We start from the raw sequence: 22,484 nt of genomic DNA, 5'->3' as shown, positions 1-22,484 counted from the left end.
CAGGCCCCTCCTGTTCCTGTCCATCTGAGCCTCATGTCTAATTAATCCCTGTTCCCTGGCTGCTCCTCCAGGTGCAGCCCAGGCAGTTAATTAGCCTACCTCGCTACCTTAACCCCTTCTGGCCTTATGTGGAGAGGATACCCTATCATAAACTTGAGATGGAATGGACACACAGCAAGACAGCTTTGCAGTTAGATTTATACAAGAACACATACTTTTATTTATAAATACTTCAAAATAACCTTAAAAAGAGAAAGGTGACATGTGACACTTTCCAGATGAATGCATTTTTATGATTTCTTTCAGATCCCTAGAAATATGGTTATGTCTCTAATGAAAGTAGAGAATTAGACACACTTCAATTCTATCAGTGTATATAGCACTGCTTTAATGCTTAGTTTAACTTGACTTTCTATTTGTAATTGCTTAAATTAGTATTGAAATTAGTAATTTTGTATTAAGAAGAATGTGGACTATATGAGTCTCCTGATTAAATGTCAGCCATTTATGTTGAACTAATTGTTGCAACACACATGTGAAACCAACAAGAGAAATATTGCACATGGGTCTTCATTGCTGCTTTTTTCAAGCTCCGCAGCCTGTGTAACTGACCTTTTAATGCTAATTTTCTTCTTTTTCTTTCTCCTAGTGATAGTGCATTCCAGATTATCACTGTTTCCAAGGGAACAGGCCTAGGCTTGAACATTGTGGGAGGAATTAACAGAAATGAAGGTCCCTTGGTGTATATTCAAGAAGTTATCCCTGGAGGTGACTGTCATAAGGTAGATATTATAAAGTCCTCTTTTATTCATAGTTCCTTCCCATGCAGCTCCATTTTTTTCTTTATTTGTTACCAACCTCAGTATAAATGCTCTCCAATATCAAGATTGATCTACTTTGACTTGCTATGCTAGCAGCAAGCCGGATCCAAAAAACAGCGTTCTGATAGGTGACACTAGACTTTTTTTAGCTAGTGGCATCACCTTTAATAGAGCATCCTGTCAAGGGTCAAATCTTGCCTTGTAGTGACTATCCTGTATGGGAAGGAGAAGGCAAGTATGTGTAGATATCCTTTCCTTCTCCTTCTCCATGCATCCATGTGGTAGTCAGAAGGCTTACAGGGCACTCTGGAGAAAACTAGGAAAGGAATCCAGTTGTTCCTGCTGGCATGCCACAGCTGGCTAAGGGTTATAGGATTGGGGCTAGTTGGTGGCCAGGGTTAAAGTTAGGGCTGGCTGGCAGTCAGGATCCCAGGCAGCTACATACTAGTTGGGAGTATATGCTTGCTCTTCTTTAAAGAAGCTTAGTGGTCATAGGCACAAACTTCTGCACTTCTTCTCCTTTCCTTCTCCCATTTTCTATGCCATTTTGTATCGGCAGAATGGCCCTTCTAGCCATCCTGCACTCATCACCATTGCAACTGATTGCCACCGTTAATGAGCTAAGATGTGATGTAGATAGGAATCATTATTCACATCTTTTCCTGAGAAGACTGAGACACAGAAAAGTTTGTGATTTGCTCAGGCAAGGTCACACCTGTGTGTGGCAGAGCTGCAATTAGAACTCAGATCTCCTGATATCCTGTCATTTTCCTTTATCACAAAACCTATCAATTTTTTCCCAGTTGAGACTCAAACAGTAGCTGTTGCCAGGCCAGAATAAAGGGAATATCCTGTAGGCCAAATAATTAAGAGTTATGCTGAACTCTTTGCATACTATATCTTGCATCACTGAAAGTATGTAATGGACAAGGAGGACTAATAAATCACAAAAAATTCAGTTTTCAGAGCTAGATTTTCTAAACATAGCCTTTCTTTTTGAACCCAGGGTTATTTATAAGTGTGATGTGGGTCATTTTAGAAATAAGGAGGGTGAGGTAATACCTTTTATTGGACCAACGTCTGTTGGTGTGAGAGACAAGCTTTCACAGAGCTCTTCTTCGGGTCTGGGAAACTTAGGTCTGGTCTACATTACAGAGTTACGTCAATGCAAGGCAGCTTATGGTGACCTAACTATGGAAGCATCTACACTTAAATTTTGCTCCAGACAATGTAACTGCTCCGCTATGCCAACTTAACTCCACCTCCACGAGCAGCGTAGAGTCGAGGCTGATGTATTTAGGTCTACGCAGTGTCAGTGTAGATACCACATTGCTTATGTCAATTGTTTCTGGCTTTCAGGAGCTGTCCCACAATGTCCCACATTGACAGTATGGTCGATACAAGCACTCCTGGTGAGAACATGCACCACCGACACAAGGAGCCAAGTGTAGACACACACAAGCAATGTAATTACTGCGGTGGCTGTATGCCAATGTAAGTTAGGTCAACTTAATTTTGTAGTGTAGACATGACCTTAATCAGAATATAACAGCTAAATACCAAGTGAAATAGATTGTTTAGCATAAGTAGTGAACACATATTTCAAGGGACCATTCCAGATGAACACCCCTCCAGTCATACGAAGGAACAGAAAGGGGCAGGGGGAAGCAGTTGGGCGAGGAAGGGCTTTTAGTGGCTTATAGATTGTTGTAGTAAGTCATAAATCCAGTGCCTCTGCTCAGTCCATGATTTTTAGCGTCTAGCAAAGTTATGAATTTAAGCCCCTGGTTTAAGCTCATCTTTTGAAAGTGTTGTGCAGGTTTCCTTTCAGAATGAAGACTGATAAAGCTTCCCAGACCAGAAGAAGAGCTCTGTGTAAGCTCAAAAGCTTGTCTCTCTCACCAATCTAATTCTAATAGAATTTCACCTACCTTGTCTCTTTAATATCCTGGAACTGACACAGCTCCAACACTGCATAGAGCAGTGGGACATTTTGACATGTAAATATTGATTGTGTCTGCAAAGCAAAGGCATGGATGTTTAACAACATTTATTGCACCTGCAATGATTTGCTGCCACAAAATTCTGCCTGTGATTATTTGTGACCACAGATTTGTAGGTACAGAAAGGGAGGGCAGATTAAGGCCAGACTGCAGATCGGGGAGCAAATTGGAATGCTACCTTAAAACTGCTTATTCATTAATAACCATGATTCTTCTTTTTTCACTCTTATTTTGTTATAGCTACCAAAACATTTTACAGTCTTAACCTATGTAATTTAGTGCTCATTCCTTCACAGTTGTGGTCAGTGGGAGCAAGACTAAGTCATTTATTTTCAAACTGTACTGTAACACTAATACAGTTTAAGCAGTCAAAATCTGAGGCTGTATTTAAATCCTCATCTTCATGAAATTTCTCAATTTAAAATGACAGGTTTCAGAGTAGCAGCCATGTTAGTCTGTATCCGCAAAAAGAAAAGGAGGACTTGTAGCACCTTCGAGACTAGTGAAATTCCACTGCATGCATTTGATGAAGTGAGCTGTAGCTCACGAAAGCTTATGCTCAAATAAATTTGTTAGTCTCTAAGGTGCCACAAGTCCTCCTTTTCTTTTTTCAGTTTAAAATGTGATGTTTGCCATGTGAGCCACCAGAGGGCAGCATTGTAGTTGGTATTTTTGTATACTGGTGGCAAATAAAAAATAAGCTATTTTTCTTTGTGGTCAAAGACAAATATTAAACAACAAAATATGATGTGTTATAAAATCACAGTGTTCAAGCAGCTAAAATATAAGTATATGTATGTTATAAAATTTTATATATTTGTTCCTTTTCAGGCCAGCATATTTAGGTTTACTAATTTCAAAATTGTATTTTTTCTGGGGATTTTTTTATGAAATATTAAAAAATTGAATGAAGGTAGAATTTTGTATTTCAGATCTTCCAAATTGCCCATACAATGAATTACGTATGGGTTCAGAAACACAGGTGCATCTTGGGTGTGTGTATTTTTTTGCCATATATTAGTGAAATATAGTAATTTTACAATCTATAAGTGTAAGCTAGAAAAAAATATGACAATATATAGAATGATTAATAATTCTCAATTCTCAACTGAATTCTCAATTACACTGTGATTTATGCCCACTCTAAGGCCCATTTACACAGCCAGAAGAGAATAAAAGGACCTCGGTGTAAATGAGAATTCAAGCCCCCTTTTTAAAAATGTTGTCCTATGACTGTCTGTAACAGAAATGTGGTATGTCTCTATGTTTGCAGAAAGTTGCAGATCAATCTGCTTCTCCTGTCGACATAGTACTGCCTCTTGCAGAGGTGGAGTAATTAATCCAACAGGAAAGCTCTTTCCCATCGACTAAGAGCGTCTTCATTAGACCTACTACAGCTGCAAAGGTGCATCTGTGCTGATGTAAATTTGTAGACCTGCCCTCAGTATCACAGCTAAATACAAGGTGGAAGAGATTGTTTAACATAACTAGTTAACATATATGCTAAGGGACAATTCAAGCTGAAGAGGCCCATTAAAACCTCTTCAGTAATAGGAGAAAAAAGGGTTAAAGATTGTTGTAACATGCCATAAACCCAATGTTTTTATTAAGAACATGATTTCTAGCATCTAGTAAAGTTATGAATTTAGCACCTAGGCTTGTGTTGCGCAAGTTTCTTTTGAGCATGAGGTCAGAGTGATCGCTTTGTAAAAAGTAAAAACAACAAGGAGTCCTTGTGCTTATGACCAAATCAATTTGTTAGTCTCTAAGGTGCCACAAGGACTCCTCATTGTTTTTACTGATACAGACTAACATGGCTACCACTCTGAAATTTGTAAAAAGTGTTCACCAACAGGTGATATGGTACTTGTCTTTTATCATTTTTTTGTGAGAGCTCTTTTGAGAGCATAGTGATTGTCTGGTTTCACCCACATAGTTTTTGTTGGGGCATATAGTGCACGAGCTGAGGTACACCCCATGTTGTGATAGACATAGGACCCGGGGATCTTGAAAAGCATGTTGTGGGAGGTATTGATCATTGTAGCAATGGAGATACCTCTACAGGTTTTGCATCTGTTATTCAGGCAGAGTCTGGTGCTGCTTTGAGTTGGTGTGTCCTGGTCTGTGAGGAGTTTGCTTCGGATGATGAGCTTGGAGAGGTTGGGGGGCTGTTTGAAGGCCAAAAGAGGGGGTTGGGAAAGATTTTTTGCAGGGTATAGTCCCCCATTGAGTATGGGCTGTGATTGTTAAATGATACCCTGTATGGGTTTCAGTGGGAGGTAGTAGGTGACAACTAGGATTGTGTGGTTGGAGGTGTGGGGTTTTTTTTTTTTTCCCTGTATTGAATCAGGTTCTCTTTCAGTATTTGGGGGGTCTGTTCCACGATGCGATCTTTACCTTCAAAAGATGAGCCTATAACCCGCTAACCCCCATTTTTTTTCCTTTGACTACAGATGCTGAAATGGGCCATTTCAGTATAAAAGGTCCCTTAGAATATGTGTTAACTACTTATGCTAAACAATCTGTTCCACCTTATATTTAGCTGTGACAGCGAATACCTTTTCCAGACCTGATCTCTGCTCAAAAACTTCTCTCTCACCAACAGAAGTTGGTCCAGTAAAATATATTATCTCACCCACCTTGTTTGTCTAATACCTTGGGACCAACATGGCTACAAACTGCAAAAAGCAGATAATGTTGTTCTTATTCCTACAATTCTCTTCTGCCTCTATTGATGAAGTTAGGGCTAGTCTACATTGACAACGTTAAAGCCACGGCAGCGCTTTAAGATGGCTTGTGTAGTCGCAGCAGAGCACTGGGAGAGAGCTCTCCTAGCACTCTAAAAAACCACCTCCACGAGGGGCGTAGCTCTCAGCACTGGGGGCATAGCTCCCAGCGCTGGTGCGCTGTCTACACTGGTGCTTTGCAGGGAGGTGGTTTTTTACACCCTTGAGCAAGAAAGCTGCAGCTCTGTAAAGTGCCAGTGTAGACAAGCCCTTAGTCTCTTCTCCCTTGTTCAGATCAGTCTGATTAAGGAGTGCCTGAAAAGTCCTTGGGTATAGCTCTGAAGGGTGGTTTCAAATTAATCCAGCTCAGAGATGATTTAACTGGTCGAGAAACTTCCCCTAGTCAGGCTGGTATTCCATGCTGGAAAAACTGTTGTCGGTGGTTTATTTTTATAGCAAATTCATTGCTGTTGTAATGCCGCTGACATCTTATCTGTCTTATCTTGTCAGAGCTTTTATACGGACTCTTATCACCATAGAAACTGAACGATTTCAGCTGATGAATTTCCATTCAGAGATGGATTCTTTGTCAGCAATATTTCTATAATCTGTGTTTTGCAAATGTTAAATTCCTTTAATACCTGTGATAGACGGACGTGTGTTCATTCAATATTTGAAAACTTTGTTGTGACTATTCAAGTCACTGAACTTTGATTATAATCTATGTCGGCAGTATACAGTACCTGCCATGTTGGGATTCTAATCGTGCAACTTGTTCCATTCATTCAGAGCAGTCTGCCTGCATGGGACATGTTGATTCCACTGGGCTTCTGTGTCAACACAAAGGGTCTACCCACAGTGAGAAAAATGTCAGGATTCAGGCCAGAGATTGGTTAAAGGCAAATTCTAGTATGTTGCGAAGTGCAAACCAACCAATTGAACTTCAGTATTGTGAAGTCAGAGTCCATAGCCATTTTATTATTTATTTATATGATAAGTGAAAGGCTAAACAAGTGACTGATTGAGGTTCTCATGCTCACTCAAGCCATCATGGAAATCAGACATATAGTGGCTATGTTATCCTTTGTCTTACATGGCAGCAAAGCAAAAAGTCTGAATCTAAAAACAAACAGCCTGCAGCACAAACAAATCGGACAGAATGGGGTGGTCGGCTTCTCTCACAACTGAAAAAAAACATGATATAAAAATGGAACAGCTAGACCAGGTGAGCTATGCTTGAGATTCCTGTAGGACAGGACAAGAAATAATGGGCTGAAATTGCAGCAAGGGAGATTTAGGTTAGACATGAGGAAAAATTCCTAACTGTCAGGGTGGTTAAGCACAGGAACAAATTGCCTTGGGAGGTTGTGGAATCTGTCATTGGAGGTTTTTAAGAACAGGTTAGACAAAGACCTGTCAAGGATGGTCTAGTTAATACTTAGTTCCTTGCACTGGGGCAGGACTGGACTGGATGACTTTGAATCCTACATTTCTATGATTCTGTGATTGTCAGGCAATTCATAATATAGCATTTATTTAAAATAAATAGTGCATAGTTGGGTGGCTGGAAAAACTGGTCAGCATATTTTTCCCTCAAAGTAGTTATAATAGTGAGTCTGATGCAGTCTGGTGCATCCATAGCTTTTCTGCACGGTAACAGTTGTTGAACGTTTGATACTGATTTATAGAACCAAAGCGTAGAATATAGTATTGATGACTGTTTCTTTGTGCCTTTTGAAATCTAACACACACAACACATTCTTTCATTGCACAGTTATTCTACTAAGCAGCAGTACAAAAGATGTATATTGCTAATGGATTAAACATATTCGTCCAGGCAGAAAGTCTGGCCAGCCTTGACTGTTTCTTAAATTCATGGGTTCAAAAGTACATGTTAAACTGTTGCAGTTAGAAAATTGTTTCAGTTACATCTTCATCAACAATGAACACAGAATGTCACACTTGGATTCTTTATTGTTACTGATTAGGATGGACGACTGAAGCCTGGAGACCAGCTTGTATCCATAAACAAGGAGTCAATGATTGGAGTCTCCTATGAAGAAGCAAAAAGTATAATCAACAGAACAAAGCTGAGGTAATTATTGTACTACAACAGCTAAACCCCCAAAGTGAAATCTTGTACAAGTTTTCTTTTGAGTAGTTTGAAGTAAGAAGACAAGTTCATGGCTCTGAAATATTAAATACGCATATTACTCTTAAAAAAGCTCAAATATGTTACTTATCCAAGTGATGCAAAATTGTTAGGAAACTTTACTAGCTCAGTCACAAATGCTACTCACCTGTCCTCCACCTTCATAACTGATAATGAGGAATGAAATAAAAACAAGTGTCAAAAAAATTCTCACCCCATGAGGCTTGGACAAGTAGAATTTTGCAAGGCTGCTTTATCATTTTATGAACAGTGTTGCATATAATCTATGTAAAACATTTATTTTTAAATTTAGATCTGAATCTGCCTGGGAGATCGCTTTTATCAGACAAAGAGTTTTTTCCGGTTGCTTTGAAAATCCTCAAAGTCCTGGCAGTCTCTTGGCATCTTCTGCTGGATGTGGACAGCAACAGACACTACTTGCGTTTAATCTTCTTTCACCTCCTAATGAGAATCCGGGTTCAAAGGTGTCCACATCCTACACTGTGAGTATAGTCTTGTCTCTTGTTTTAGAACAAACCAAGTAAGAGATTAATTTTCTAAATTATAGAAATCCTATTGCAACTTTTTTCCATATTTCAATATTAGATTAATGGCAAGTAGTTACCATTCCAATAAGTAAATGATTAGACTCCTCCTCAAAACCCCCTGGGGTATTAGGAGCTTTCTGGTAGATGTGTAAGATCGCTCTAGAATCAACAGTACTGGCCAGTGGAATGAGAATATTAACTGAAATCATTAGTTGATTGGTCATCTCGCTTCTCAATTAAATCTTAATTGTGATCCTAGGTTGTCAAATTCTTCTTTTGAAAAAATAAATAATATCTAACCATTTCCATTTTTATATTTCAGATATGGAGGAGATTTTGAATATTAGTAAATAGTGAATAATAATAATCTATTATTTAAAGATTTTTTTTTACAGTGCTTATTACCGTGACATAGGGTTTATATACAACTTAAACCAAAAAATGAGAATTACATGAAGCCATGTACAATTATTGAAATTAGAAATAACTGTCATTTTTTCAGGGCTAAAATCAAACGAGACATAAGATCTTTACGCCTCACCAAAACAAAGCCAAAAAAACTAAACTACATAAAAAAGCCTTTAATCTAGTGCAACTCTTGCTAGACTTGTGCTCCAGCGAACCTCCCAGGGGCGTGAATTCCGTTGTGGGGGGCTCTCAACTGAGAGTGTCCTTCCACTGGTCATGCAGTATTTAACTCTGCTAACTGAGATCAAGAGATTCCCATCTGATTTTAGCTGCTGCAACATTGTGTAGGGAAAGACCAGATAACATATGGGGCACTTGACAGTCCTCTGGGGACTCTTTGGCACCTCTTCCCTTTAGATTTCAAACCTTGTTCCTTGCTGGGGTGCCAGCTACCTGTGACGATTTGCTTTATTTGCATGTATCTTTTCTGGTACATTGTACATCTGTATAGCTTGTTAGTGTGGAGTTGCACACCAACTTGTGTTACTGGATGTTTCTCTGCTGTGTAAAATGTGTTTCTCTCCCTGGCTTTAGGAGACGGTTGACAAGTTCCTTCAATAAAAAAGAAGTTTTTTAAAATAATAGATTTTTACACCTTATGATGATGATACAGTTTGGAGACGGAATGTAGACTACTATAAAACTTTGTTTAGAACTCAGAGTTTTATAGATGTTTTATCAGACTGAAGGAAAAATATAAACAAACATTTTAGTTAATGTAGCACATCGTTAGTGCAAATTAAACTATCATAGTGTGCGATGGTGTGAAAGTTTTGAAGACCAGAGAAAGCTGACTATTTTAGAACTGCCCTCTGTTTTCTGGCATTTTTAAAATATATTTAATTTATAGTTCTTTTTAGAGGTGAACAAAATATTCTCTTTCAATAAGCTGGACTTATAAAGTTATTTGTTAGACTCTGTAGTCAAGGGAGGTGGTTCCCCTGTGTCCATATTTGAAAAACATGCCTATATATTCCTTTTCAGAAACATCCTGTGTAGGGTGCAGCCTCCTGTGCAGCCACACTTTTTTGGTTTTCACTGTGATGGTTATTCTGCAGATAATGAACCTCAGAGACTCGAAAATATTACCATGTCTGTTATATTGCTGTTGTATAATGCTAAGTTTGTGTATACTTATGGCTCTGCCAGAGGGACAGAGCCTTTCAACTATAGCTTACCAGGTTGAGTTCAGCTATGGCCCCTAATGACCCATTGTTATTTGATAGCTGTTCATCAGCCTATACCTAATTACTTTGGTATCAGTCCAGTTCCCTGTTCCATGTCTCATGAACGGTCACATTTTTGAACTAATGCTCCGTCTGCCAATAGTCTTGGCAAAGAGGCAAAAATTGGATGCACCATGAAAGACCGTCACTATTGCAGCTTTCACCAGCACTAAAATTCAGGTGCAGAAAACAAGACGAGGGGAAAACAAGCCCTGTAAAACAACAAGAGCAAGTGTTTCAGTGGTATAGAAGTTTTTCTAATATGTTACATGATTTACAGTATACTGCACCCTATTAAATATGTGGCAAAGTGACCCTCTTCTGTTTCAGCACTAGGTTTGACACTTTTAGTACAAACCTCATCAGTAATGATCCATAATACATTTTCTAATAAAATGTCTCACTTATGGCTTTTTATTAAAATGTCTACATAATAGAAATCACATATGCTTTCTGAATTGAAAAATAAGTCTTTAAAAGCCGTAAAATCATCAATGTGGGCTACACCTCAGACAGAGCATGGTTCCATTGGCTTCAGTTACTTTTTAAATAGTACCATATGAAAAGTACTCTGTAGTGCTTAGGCACAGTGGGTATACCACAGTAGCCTTTAAGACATTCTGAATGTCATTGCTTTTTTATGGTGCCTGTAAGAGTTTAAACGTAACATAGGGGTTTTGGGCTTCAGTGTTCTTCCAGTATTGTTTGTCTACCCATCCACCCATTTTTTTTAAAGGTTAACATTTGTTTCGAGTCTGGTCTTTGACCTACTTTAGCAAATGTCATTTCATGACTTGTGATTTTCTTTCATAGATGAAAACTGGATTCAAGAAGAGAGAACAATCTCCAATTCCTTCTGCAGACAGCAGCCCTGCTGATGTGTCTGTGGCTGGTAAATGCTTTATTTAATTTTTTCCCCCTCTTATTTTTTGCAATTGCTCTTCCACAGAAAGTAGTGCACAATGTGATTTACTAGGCTTTAAGGAAGGCTATATGGGCCATTTTTCTAGCCGTGAATAAAAGGCTAAAATGAATGGATTGTTCAGCAATCCATGTCAAATATAACTTATGTTGTCCAGTTTCTTGGACAAATAGTTGAAACTAAACAAAGATGAATGATCATAACGTTTCAGTACAGCAGTAGTAATCAATAGACTCAGTTGAAACCAGGTAATGAAGACTCACATATAAATCAAGACTAGGTTGCCATAGAAACAGTGCTTTCTCAGTTTGATAAAATGCTGTAGAAGTATATTGCATGTACTTTTTTTATTTTTATTTTTTTTTAAGGAGGACATTTTTTTTTTATTTTAGGAACAAAAATAACTGTTAAAGTGGCTTGTATGTTCTTTCAGTTATATAGAGGCTACATTAGTAAACTATCTACTTAAAACACTGCTATGGAATTTTCTGTATGTATTTCAGAACCTTAATATTCACGCAAAGGTGATAATCATATCATATCTCTAGATATATATTTTGGAGGTGCTGAAGGAAAAATAATTGGGGATCTGATCTTTCACAACAATTAGATCTGAATTGACAGTGATAAATCCGTCAATGAGACGATTTGCATAGTATTTATGAACAATGAAAATGCACAGGCATGACATACACACTTACATTGGTGTTAAGTATGGCTAGGCTTATGGTTGTGCTCTGTACTGCTATGCAGTAGACAAGGAGCCCTCTTACCACTCAGTTGGTACAAATGAGGGCAGTGTGTTCATTACATCTGCCTCTCTAATTGATCAGTCCACATGACCAAAAACTCCAGTCTAATCTGTCAAGAGAGGGAGGACCAACACAGAGGACCGTAGTGTCACTCCACTGACATTACCTAAATTGCGCTAGGGATTAACGTGGCCCATAGTAGATACCCTAATTCCAAATGAAGCAGTCTGATTGGGATCTTGACCAACTTGGCATAAATAGAGACATTCCCAAAGGGGTTAACTGGCTGAATACCAACTTTTGGAACTGGAGACGTCATGGTATTTCATACAGCTTGAGTTAAATAATCAGACCTCTCGATCATATTGCCCATGAAAACTACCATGACTAGATTAGATCAGAAGCATTACAAGACAAAGGCTCCTTTGACCTACTGTTTAGGGCTTCTTATTTCGTTAAAAGGAAGGGATACGTGTGAGCTGAGCCACTGCCATTTTTCTTTTCCAGATCCAGACTTCTCAAACCAGTGTATTTTTAAATGAGGGATCTATGCAACAGACAAAATGCAGTGATTGGGAGCTTAATAGCAATGAAAATATCCCCCTTCCCTCCCTGCTTGAAACAGTGGGGCTCTATATCTATTTTGATCACAGTTAAAGATTTTGGACATATGTAGTAGAGTGTAAGCTTGAGAGATTGTCCTCTCACCAGCAGATGGTTCAATAAAAGATACTATGTCACCCACCTTGTGGCTCTCTGACATGCAGTTTAGTGAGGGCCAGATTCTCAGCTGGTGAAACTTCACTGGCTTCAATCCACAAATAGAATTGAATTAATTGGATTAAATCAGAAGAAGACAGTGACACTACATCAGTTTATACCAGCTGCGAATCTGGACCTCAGTTTCGGACATTTGTTCCTGCGTCTCCACCACAGAAAATTCATTTGCCAAGGACAGTCCCCATGGGAACAGATTCCCAATGATATTTTAAAAGGGACTAAGAAGGCTACAATGCATAATAACATAAACAAGATGGCTCTAGCAGTTGCTGTACAATCTATATTATACTATCCCGTATGCTGTCTCTGGACTTCCTTCGTTCCATTGTCATTTGACAACATGTCCCTGACTGAAACTGCTATTTCTGTCTCACACGTCTTCTTCAAGGCTAATGTGAGATAAAGATCCAAGCTCTTGGATCAAAAATTGCTGTGATTAAGAAAAATCAGCATAACTTTGAGACGTGCTTGAAAAAATTTATGCATAATGCCCATGACCCAATAGTTTTGTGAGCTTAGTATCCACACACTGACTTCAGGGGAGCTATGCCGATTTACTCTAGCTTAGGATGTAGCCTGCTGTCTTTAGAATTTAATAAAGCATGCAAACAGTATTAGTGTTACAGGTTTCCAAAAAGATGTTTTGTTGAGCACATATGGAGAATATAAATTAGTTTGAGCTTGGAAACAGATGTTTTGTGAATTACGAAATCCAGTTTTGTTTTTTGTTAGTTTTGTTTCTATTCTGTGTTTTGGAGATGGTCCCAAACTGCAGAGTCCTGAGGTTTTCAGATGCAGATTTTGGTTTGAGCCCATCTCAGTCTCCTACTTGATGAAATAATAAAATAGGACGAAGAACTAATTAAGAACACTAGTTAATATGTGATTGTTCCTCAGAATTTCAGCCTTTTAATAAGAAGTGTTTTGGATGCCTTTCCAAATTAGGCAATTTAATAACTTCACATTGATAAGCTTGTCTATAGCATGTCCCTCTTTGTACCTGGCCGTCTGCAAAAACTCAGCAGTGGATTTATTGTTTGTTCTATTTTAAATAAAATGTTAGTGCATGTAAAATCTAAGTGAAGCTACAAGTTTGCTGCAGTGCATATAGCGAGCAGTCAAAGGCCCTGAAGAGCCTTCTGCTATTTTCCTAGTGTACTGAGATGTTTCTCCAACAGACTGAGAAAGCTCTGGCAAAGCTATAGTTGATTTTTCCTGTATTGTTTTCCCTGCAAAAGAAGTCTGTAGGTGTGAAATCTTTTGTGTTGGCTGCTTATAATTTTGGACTCACTTTTCCTCCAGCATTTATAATTTGCACATAAGGGAAACTGAACAACTGCATCCGAATCCTAATATATTAGTGCATTGTTTAATTATGGAAAATTGTTACACTCTTATCTGAAAGGAGGGGCACAGTGGGTGGACAGGCCCCAGAGAAGGGGAGTTTCCCATTCCCACTAGGCAAGAGGAGAAGCCAGAAGGGATTCACTCCAGGCAAGATCCCTAATTCAGCTCGCCCCTCAGTGGCAGGAGATAATCCTCCTCTTGACACAGTGCCTCCTGCTATTTCCTCAGAGAATATATAGAACCGACCAGTTGCTTAAGTTAAATACCTGGAATTGACAGTAGCAGAAAAGCTAAGAAATGGGTGACATCTCTGAATTCATAAATGTTTTTCCCAACCTGTTTCCAAAAGCACTCTGTATGTATTCCATGACAGAAGGTAGTGTCACAAGTGTAAGTCATGTTTTTCTGTTACGACATGACCTCATGCTACATACTTCCCTCCCATTTTGATGGATAATTATAAAATGGTTTAACAGTGGTTAAACGGTGTCTGTATTTCCCCTTTTGGGTATTTAATGAATATTTTAGTAATGTACCTTTTAGCATTTAAGAAAAAAGTCATAATAAACATTAGAGTTCATTCCTGCAATCAGGTGATTAGCTGGAATTATTTTGAACAGCAGGACTACAGAATACATTCTTCAGAGGGAAATGTTCCAATTAAAATTCCAATTAACGTACAATCTGTTGTCTCTTAGCTGTTGCTTCCAACTGGACTGAAGATTATGGACCTCAAGAAAGGAAGATTTCTCTGAACCCCACTGTTCGTCTCAAAGCAGAGAAACTGGAGATGGTAAATAGCGCTTAATATTGTTTTCTATTTTTTTCATAATCAGTGAATGTAAAATGTCTAAAGAAAACGTCTAGCTTGACTACTGCATAAATAGGTAAAAAAGAACTGATTACTTTCCAAATGTATAGATCTCTCAGGCTCTGTATCCATATCTGACTTTACTTATTGGGCAAATAGTTAAATGGCTGGTTGGGTCAAATAGTTAAATGGCTGGTTAATTTCTAAATGCATTATTTGCTGAGCATCTTAAGTGTACACAACATCCTTTTGAAAGAGGATATTGAAAAAAGGAATTTCACTCATTTCTATCCATCCTTCCTTCCCTAGGGTTTTATACTGCCACCCATCTCTGTACTATCTGAGTGCCTCCCACATAAAATTGATAGCAATAGCAAAGTCCCTAGTGAACTTTGTGGAGTCTCTGGCACAAAATTGTAGCCAAAACATTCAGAATATAAACAACGTGAAATAAAATCTAGGTAGGGAGGAAAGAACAAAGTGCCAAGGGCTCATAAATAGAAAAAATAAATGCAAACAAAGCCACGTACATAAGTCTTCTTTTTTTTAATTAAAAAAAGGCAGGGAGCTAAAATTTAAGGAGAGAAATATGGAGATACCCACAAAGGTATGTGGAGATATGATGAGTAAAAGAAGATGAAAGAAGTCAAAGAAATTGCGCCTACAGAGAAGTAACATCCTGGAGAAGATTCATGTGGGAAAAGTAGAAAACAGATGAGAGAGATGCAGAAGGAAATAAGATGCACGCAAGTACTGTAGAAGGACAGATCAGTCACATACATTTTTGCTGAAACATGCAGGACATATTTAAATTGATTATTTCATTTGCCCTAGCGCTGTCAGCATACAGTAGTTCGATCTGTCATTTTTATTGATCTTTCCTGCATGACACAGTGTATTTCAGAAGGAAATACAAATAGGCATATTTTTACCAACATTTTTATTTGTTTCTTGTTTTGATCATAAGAAACAAGTGTCAATAAGGGGGTAAAAGATAACAAACAGTGTTCAAAGTAACAAAAAGATCTTCTAATTATGGTTTGGAGTTAATGTGAGAATGCTAGACTGCATTATAAGAAGTTCAGTTGATCCCTTTCAACGTTCCATGAGAGACTGCAGTAGAGGAGTTTGCAGTGTTAGCATTACTTTACCTTAATAATACTCAGGTCATTGGAGCAAGAGGATCTAATTGTGAGTTGGAGGAAATGTAGCTATACAGTGAAAACTGTCTTCAGGTGATCAGCCAAGAGACCATTAAAATCATCTAGCTAATAATACATGGTAAAGATGGAGGGAAAGAAATCTTTTGGGTCCTCTTTTCAATTCTGCAGTGGCAGAGACATGGACGTTGATAGGTCAATATTAAGTGCATAAGTAGGTCCTATTGATATGCTTAAAGTTAAGCACCTGCCTAGACATCTGGTACCCTGGCCTTTGAAGTGGAGAACCATCTTGCATGTTGCCCATATAAATTGATTGCCAGTTGACAGCTTGTAATTTATGCATCAAGTTGAAAGCTAACAGATTATAAGGATGAAGTGCATAAGGCTTCCTAATTCCAACCAGCCTCTCTCCCTGTTTTAGTCTCTCTCCCATTTAGTCTCTCTCCCATGTCTCGTCCATCTTCTACCTTATCCTTCCATATCTGAAAATATTCTGGAGAAATGAACATGTGATGAATGTGGGGATGCTCAGTAATAATTATTGGCCTGTAACCCAAAATCTGATTATATACCCCAAATTAGATGGCATGCTAAAATGGTGTGATAGATTTCCACTACTAGAGGAGTTTCAGTTGATTTCAACACTCTCACCTATAGTGGGGAGACTGTAAGCAGACAAGGGATTACAAGCCATTGAGACAGAATGGTTCTACCTACCAAACAAGGAAGCAGCTGTCAAACAGTCTGAGGCAAAAGGAAGACTTCATACATGGGTTCGGAAACAAAGAAATTATCAAGCAATATAAAAATTGAACCCATGCGCGCACACAGTAGGTGGGGGCATTTAAAAATGGAGCTGCCCTGAAAGAGGAAAATCTGAGAGAGTCCCAAGGCAGGTGGTCTGAGAATAACGGGGCATGCTGTCATTTGAAAGTTCCACATTGGTCCCCAGTCCAGCCAGGGCACTTAAGTGCGTATTTGACTTTAAACACAAGAAGTCACTGTGTATGCAGTAGGACTTGCATGTTTAAAGTATGCATGTTCTTGAGTGTTTTGTTGGGCCAGGCTTTAACCAGCAGGTTTTTTTTCTTGAGCATTTTGCCTTTGTCACAAATTGTCTTGTGCTACTATCCAGAAACTATTTCCATGGTATTTACTTTACCTCAGCCATTTTAATAACATTTAAAGGAAAACCGGTATGAGCAATGGGCTGTCCATTTAATGATGATTTATGATAAACATCTTTGTGTGCAATATTCAAACATTTTGAAGAAATGTCTTTAGAATATGACATTTTAATCATTCGTTAATTTAGCAGTCCAAGCCTCAGTACAATCTAAAGGATTTAACGTTGATTATATTTCTATCTTGAAAAAAATAGTCAGTCATTTTCATGTTTTGAAACCAGTATGTCTTTGGTTCAGTTAGCTACTTCTGCATATAACTTAATTTACATTAATGTTTGGCTCTTTATTACATACTTTATTGTCTTTGATATAGCATTTGCAGACTGTTTACATGCCATTGAATGGTTTGTTTTGCAAATGATTATATTTATATGCAATTTTCAGGTATACTCTGCCACTCCATTATGTTTAGTCTGCCCTACTTCCATTAGCACTATAAAGAAACCATTACCAGTTATATATATCAGCATTATCTTGTATGCTGTATAATGTGTGTTGGGTTATTTACTTCTTTTTTTTAAACCTAGTCTTATAAAAGCTATTTGAGGTACACAAACTAATAATTCCCTGTGGAGTCAAAAGCACAAGCACCAAATTTAGTTTAACTTGACAAAAAATTAAATAAATACAAAAACTGTGAGTGAAAGCAAATGCTGAAACTTTGATATGAAATCATTCTTTGTGCTGACGGTCCAAGTGAGTCAAAATAGGGATACTGTGTGGAAGCATGGGCATAAGTGTGGCAACCGTTACCCGTTTTCCTTCATTAGCCTACTATAGTGAAAGTTTCTTCAGTGTCAGGTAGCTTCTGATAGTTTTGTAAACCAACACTCTCATACTATGGTGATGACAATATTATAAATACGATGATCGTTCTAACCTTAATGTTTTCAGACCAAAATATCATGATCATGGAAAAATTGTACTGAGCCACAAGTAGTACATATTAATAAAGACAGCTACACCTGGGGAGTCACCAGAGCCCATTCTGTCCATCTTTCTTATTTATCTGTCCTTGAGGAGGTTTAAGAAACAGTGACCACACAAGACACATCATCTTAGTAAAGGAGAGCTATAATGAAAAGGCTTTTTTCCCCATTTGAGGCAGAGATCTCTAACCCCCATTTAAAAAAAAAAATTATTTGTTTTCTAGGCACTAAATTATCTTGGGATTCAGCCCACAAATGAACAGCAGCAAGTCCTGAGGCACCAACTCCAGAAAGATTCTAAAGGGACAGTATCTTTTGGAGGTAACCATTTGTAGAGTGCCCTGGAAAATAATGTAACATAGAAACAGAGAGCATATAATACCCTTTTGTATATTTTCAGTTAAAATTACCTTCCCATCTGTAAGTTATTACTGTAATGAAAATTCTACATGGTGAGGTGAGATCGTGATTCTACTATTTAACAATGAACTTGCAATTCTGGAACTAGCCATCTGTAATGGATATCAGATTTCTCCTTTATGAAGAGCAGTCTCAGCTCACTAGCCCTTAAGTGCACTTTGCTCTCACTTATACTAATGAATTTTCAACTTTGTCTTGAAAATAGGGTATTATTAAGTCTGGGGGTTTTTTAAATGAAAATGGTTTGTCTTTAGGAAATCACTGCTTTCTTTCAAAAATAAAAGCACAAAGTATCTGTTTTATAGCAAATTCATTTTTGCAGACTACTTAATTGTAAACAATATTTCTTGTGTAATAGTTTCCTAAGAAATAGTCATGAGATTGAAGCATGCAGTGTCATTTTAGTTGCTACTAATTTAGGCATCACGAACCTTAGAAGTTAACCATTTTTCTTCTCTAAATTTCTTAAATATTAAAGTGGGCTTCAAAACAATAAATAAAAATATAGGTATACATTTCTTCATTTTTAAATTGCATAATAAATCAAAGGAATTGTGTGTCAGGTCTCCAGTCTGTGTCATCCAGCTGCTCTATGAATAACGTAAAACAATATTCGTTTCTTTCTATTTCTTGATCTCTGAAACTGAATTGTAGAATTTCTAGTATCTTATTTATTTAATATTTGTCCAATCCATGGGACTGAAACTAAAACACAAGTTGAGAAAATATTAGCAAGCTCCTGAGCATACGTTTTTAAAACTCCATTTTCTGATTTTTTTTTTTTTTTTTTTACAAACTTCCTCAAAAGAACTCGGTGCTCACATAAGAAGCTGTAGACAAAATTGCAGGTAGATTGTTTCATCTTTCAGGAAGTTAATGAAGGAGTTGAAAATTCATACTTAAAGGGGAGCTCAAAGGTGAATATGGAGAGGCTACTGCTACTCCATAATTTAGGCTGTCGGACCAGCACCTTCCACAACCACCGCATTCATTTTTAATAGTAGTTGCAAACAGTTTTAAACTAGCGAAAAACAAAATGACTCCTATAAAATTGATGCCACAAACTACAGTAACTAAACTCTGTTTTAGATTTTGTTCAGGTTGCAAGAAATCTATTCTGTTTGCAGTTGGATGAAGCAGGTCGTGGCCCAAGACCTATAACATTTGGGGCCAGTGAAATTGCCAGTTTATTAGATTCACAGGTAAAGTATCTGCTGGAGCTCAGTAGTATTTATCTATTGTGAAGAATAAGCTAACAAAGGTTAATTTACTTAAAACTATTCCAATTCTTGGACAAATTTTTGAAACAGTTTCATATCATGGTTTTCTTTAAAGTAACCTAGTTCCTAAGAACCCTTTAAAAAACCTTGTTAAAGCAACCTAGTTTGCAGGGAGCAATTCACATAAATACGTTGTGAATTAGTATGAGTGGATAACAATGTTTTATTGACGTTCCTTAAAGGGACTGCTGATTGCTTTCTGCAGTGTGAGTAATAAACAATTATGTGGCACAGTGATTTGGACCTCTATTGCACTTGGAAATCACTTTATTTTAGAGGTAATTTTTAAGAATGAAGGCCTACCTAGAACCCTGATGGGATAGAAATACTGAATGTAAGTTATTCCTTATCTGAGATAAAATAGGAGGGGGAAGGTAGTTAGTTTTATTGGCACTGTTGTCTCAGAAATTTTTATGGATAATTTTTGTTAATCCATTTTAGCAAACCAAGTTATTTTTTCATTGCAGGAAAACCTCTGGCTAGAGCTGGTCAGAAAATGTCAGTTAAAAATGAGTTTAAACCAACATTTTTTTTGTTTTGTTCTAAACTGAAAGTTTTCATATTTGGTTGCTGAAAACCTACAATATTTTGGAGAAACAAATTGCATTTTCATTAATGTTTAATGGCTATAAAAAGTTCTTTTGTCAGTCCTACTTGTGACTTTCTTTTAACAAGACTCTGTTCTTAAAGAGATCAAGCATTGTGATAGATGCATTTAACCTAATTTTAGTTTCTGTTAATTTGCCCCTTTTTTCATATTTTAATACATACAGCTTGTATCTTGTGATTCTTTGGAAATGGATGATGTGGAAAGACTTAAAAGAGAAAGAAATGAAGCTTTAAAAGAAATAAGTAAACTGAAGGTAATATTTAATTCTGATCATTTTTTAAAAAATGAAATAATCCATTTAAGGAAATATAGCATTTAACCTGAATTTGAATTGTCTGTGTATAGCATAAAAAGTATTGGTACAAGAGAGGATAGTATTCGCTGGTATCCAAAGAGCATATGCATACAATGTGCTTCTACAGAAATTGACCTTTACTCTCTATACTGAATCCCTGTGCTTTTTTCTAGCTTGAATGTCAGGGGAAATTAGACTAGAGACATTTCACAGAGGTACATTGTCTGTATGTGATTTATCGGATCTATTTAGGAATTTATGGGGTCCCACATCACCATAATATCTGATCACCTTTTAGCACTTGTGAAAGATGCCAGATTGGCAGAATCGGAGATTTAAAGTCATCTATCCTCAAAACAAGTACAGCAAAGAGGCAGTAGCAGTGCAAACTTCCCCCAGTCAGTACCTGCCAGTCTACCTTAACGCTAACCTGGAGAGCCTACCTGTTGGGGTAAGAGACAAGCTCAATCTCCATGCTCATTCTCAGCTATGACTACTATCTAGTGTGACAACTAGTGCGAGTTGTGGTGGTTTTTGTGATGTAGACAACTGTCCATTGGTAAGTGAATCAGACTCATTCCACATAGGACAATGAGTATTTCTCAACTTTTAGCCACTAGTTACTTGAGCTGGACTGGAATTAGCAATCTAAGAATATGGAGAGAGCACTGTATAGCCCATTATTAATCTTTTGAGCTATCCAAATCCCATAATACTATATTTCTTAAATATGTGAACATTTTTTCTAATCTCTTAAATAAAAGTCTGTGTCAACAACTAAAAAGCCCTCACTTATCAGATGAACCCGTAATATATGTTTGTTTTGATTTTAATTCTTAGATTGAAGCAGTACAAAGTAAATAAAGTTTTGGAGATTTATCATTCAGGCTTCAGTTCAGGAAAGCATTCCTGTTAAAGCCAGCATATAAACATGTACTTAACTTCTGTTGAGGTCAATGGGATTTAAGCACATACTTCAAGATAAGAGTTTTCCTGAATCAGGTCACCTGCTAGCATTACCAGCTTTCCTTCTACAACCAGCAGGTTTTGGGTGCTACCCTTAATCAGTCATCCAAAACACACCTAGCATTTGATCCTGAATGATACTAAGGACCTCTTGGGATGGGAGCTGAGGATTCTTAGTACCTTGCAGGAATCTCTCTACACTTTACACAACTGAGCCCTTTTAGTGCGAAGATCTCCACATTTGTTTGACTGGCATGTCACCCTCACTTGCCTCCCACACATACACACCATGGAATAATTCATCACATTAATAAAGTCATCTTAAAGCTGTTTGCTCGTTCCGTTCTCTCCTATTTGTTGTGTTTAACCTCAGCCATGTTGTTCTCTTAAAAGGCTTTTTGTGATAGGAAGATGGCACCTTAAGTCAAAATTTATCTCGTAGCTAGAGCAAAATCCTATACTTATTTGATCACCTCTGGAAGCGCTTTGCTCTTCTTCCCATTTAACTAGTCTAAAAAAGAAATACCTGTCTGGGGTATCGTCCTCTCTTTAAAAATAAATAAATAAATAAATAAACTAGGTGGTGCTCGTTTTAGCATATGGATTAGCTGGAAATAAGCGTTGCTGCTTTAATCAATTTTTGTTTTGCTATTTCTCTAATACTCTGTTCTTAAATGTCAAGGGCACCCAGAGCTTTGGATTCTTGTCCTTTTGTGTGGAGTTTATTTCAGACCAAAATAAAAATAAATAAATACATTTTATTTAGCCAGTCTGTTGGGGAAACACATTCCTCTTTTAATCCAGTTTAATCAATGGATCTTCTTATTTCCTAGATACTAAGGATATGTGCATCTTAGCAATACTTCAAATATTTGCATTTCTAATCTTATATCAGCATTAAAAAAAACCCATGTAAATTGTTTCTTATTATAGGCATACCGTGAGCTTTTCTTGGCATACTGTTTCCCACTCAGTAATTTATATTTCAGTATTTCCCAGCCAACCTGGTAGTATAATTGATGTTCCTGAATGACTGACAGTAAGTTGTCTTAATTTGCTCAATAATAAGGAGAAACAC

At 37.4% G+C, this 22,484-nt stretch overlaps 1 protein-coding gene across 4 annotated transcripts in view; it reads left to right on the top strand.

The window, feature by feature from the left end:
* The window catches only part of STXBP4 (syntaxin binding protein 4), a 145,281-nt gene that overhangs the window by 29,724 nt on the left and 93,073 nt on the right, over positions 1–22,484 (top strand). For 3 of the 4 annotated variants that reach the window (XM_074972241.1, XM_074972242.1, XM_074972240.1), the window contains 8 exons: positions 650–782; positions 7,539–7,645; positions 8,016–8,205; positions 10,758–10,836; positions 14,444–14,538; positions 18,060–18,156; positions 19,345–19,457; positions 20,309–20,398. In XM_074972241.1, the coding sequence (XP_074828342.1) occupies positions 650–782; positions 7,539–7,645; positions 8,016–8,205; positions 10,758–10,836; positions 14,444–14,538; positions 18,060–18,156; positions 19,345–19,457; positions 20,309–20,398 (904 nt within the window). The remainder of the gene's footprint in view (positions 1–649; positions 783–7,538; positions 7,646–8,015; positions 8,206–10,757; positions 10,837–14,443; positions 14,539–18,059; positions 18,157–19,344; positions 19,458–20,308; positions 20,399–22,484) is intronic. The other variant, XM_074972243.1, reaches the window with a different exon arrangement.

This window comes from Natator depressus, chromosome 14, assembly GCF_965152275.1.
Source record: "Natator depressus isolate rNatDep1 chromosome 14, rNatDep2.hap1, whole genome shotgun sequence".
NCBI classification, from domain to species: Eukaryota; Metazoa; Chordata; order Testudines; family Cheloniidae; genus Natator; species Natator depressus.
This window is presented reverse-complemented; position numbering and strand designations above follow the sequence as displayed.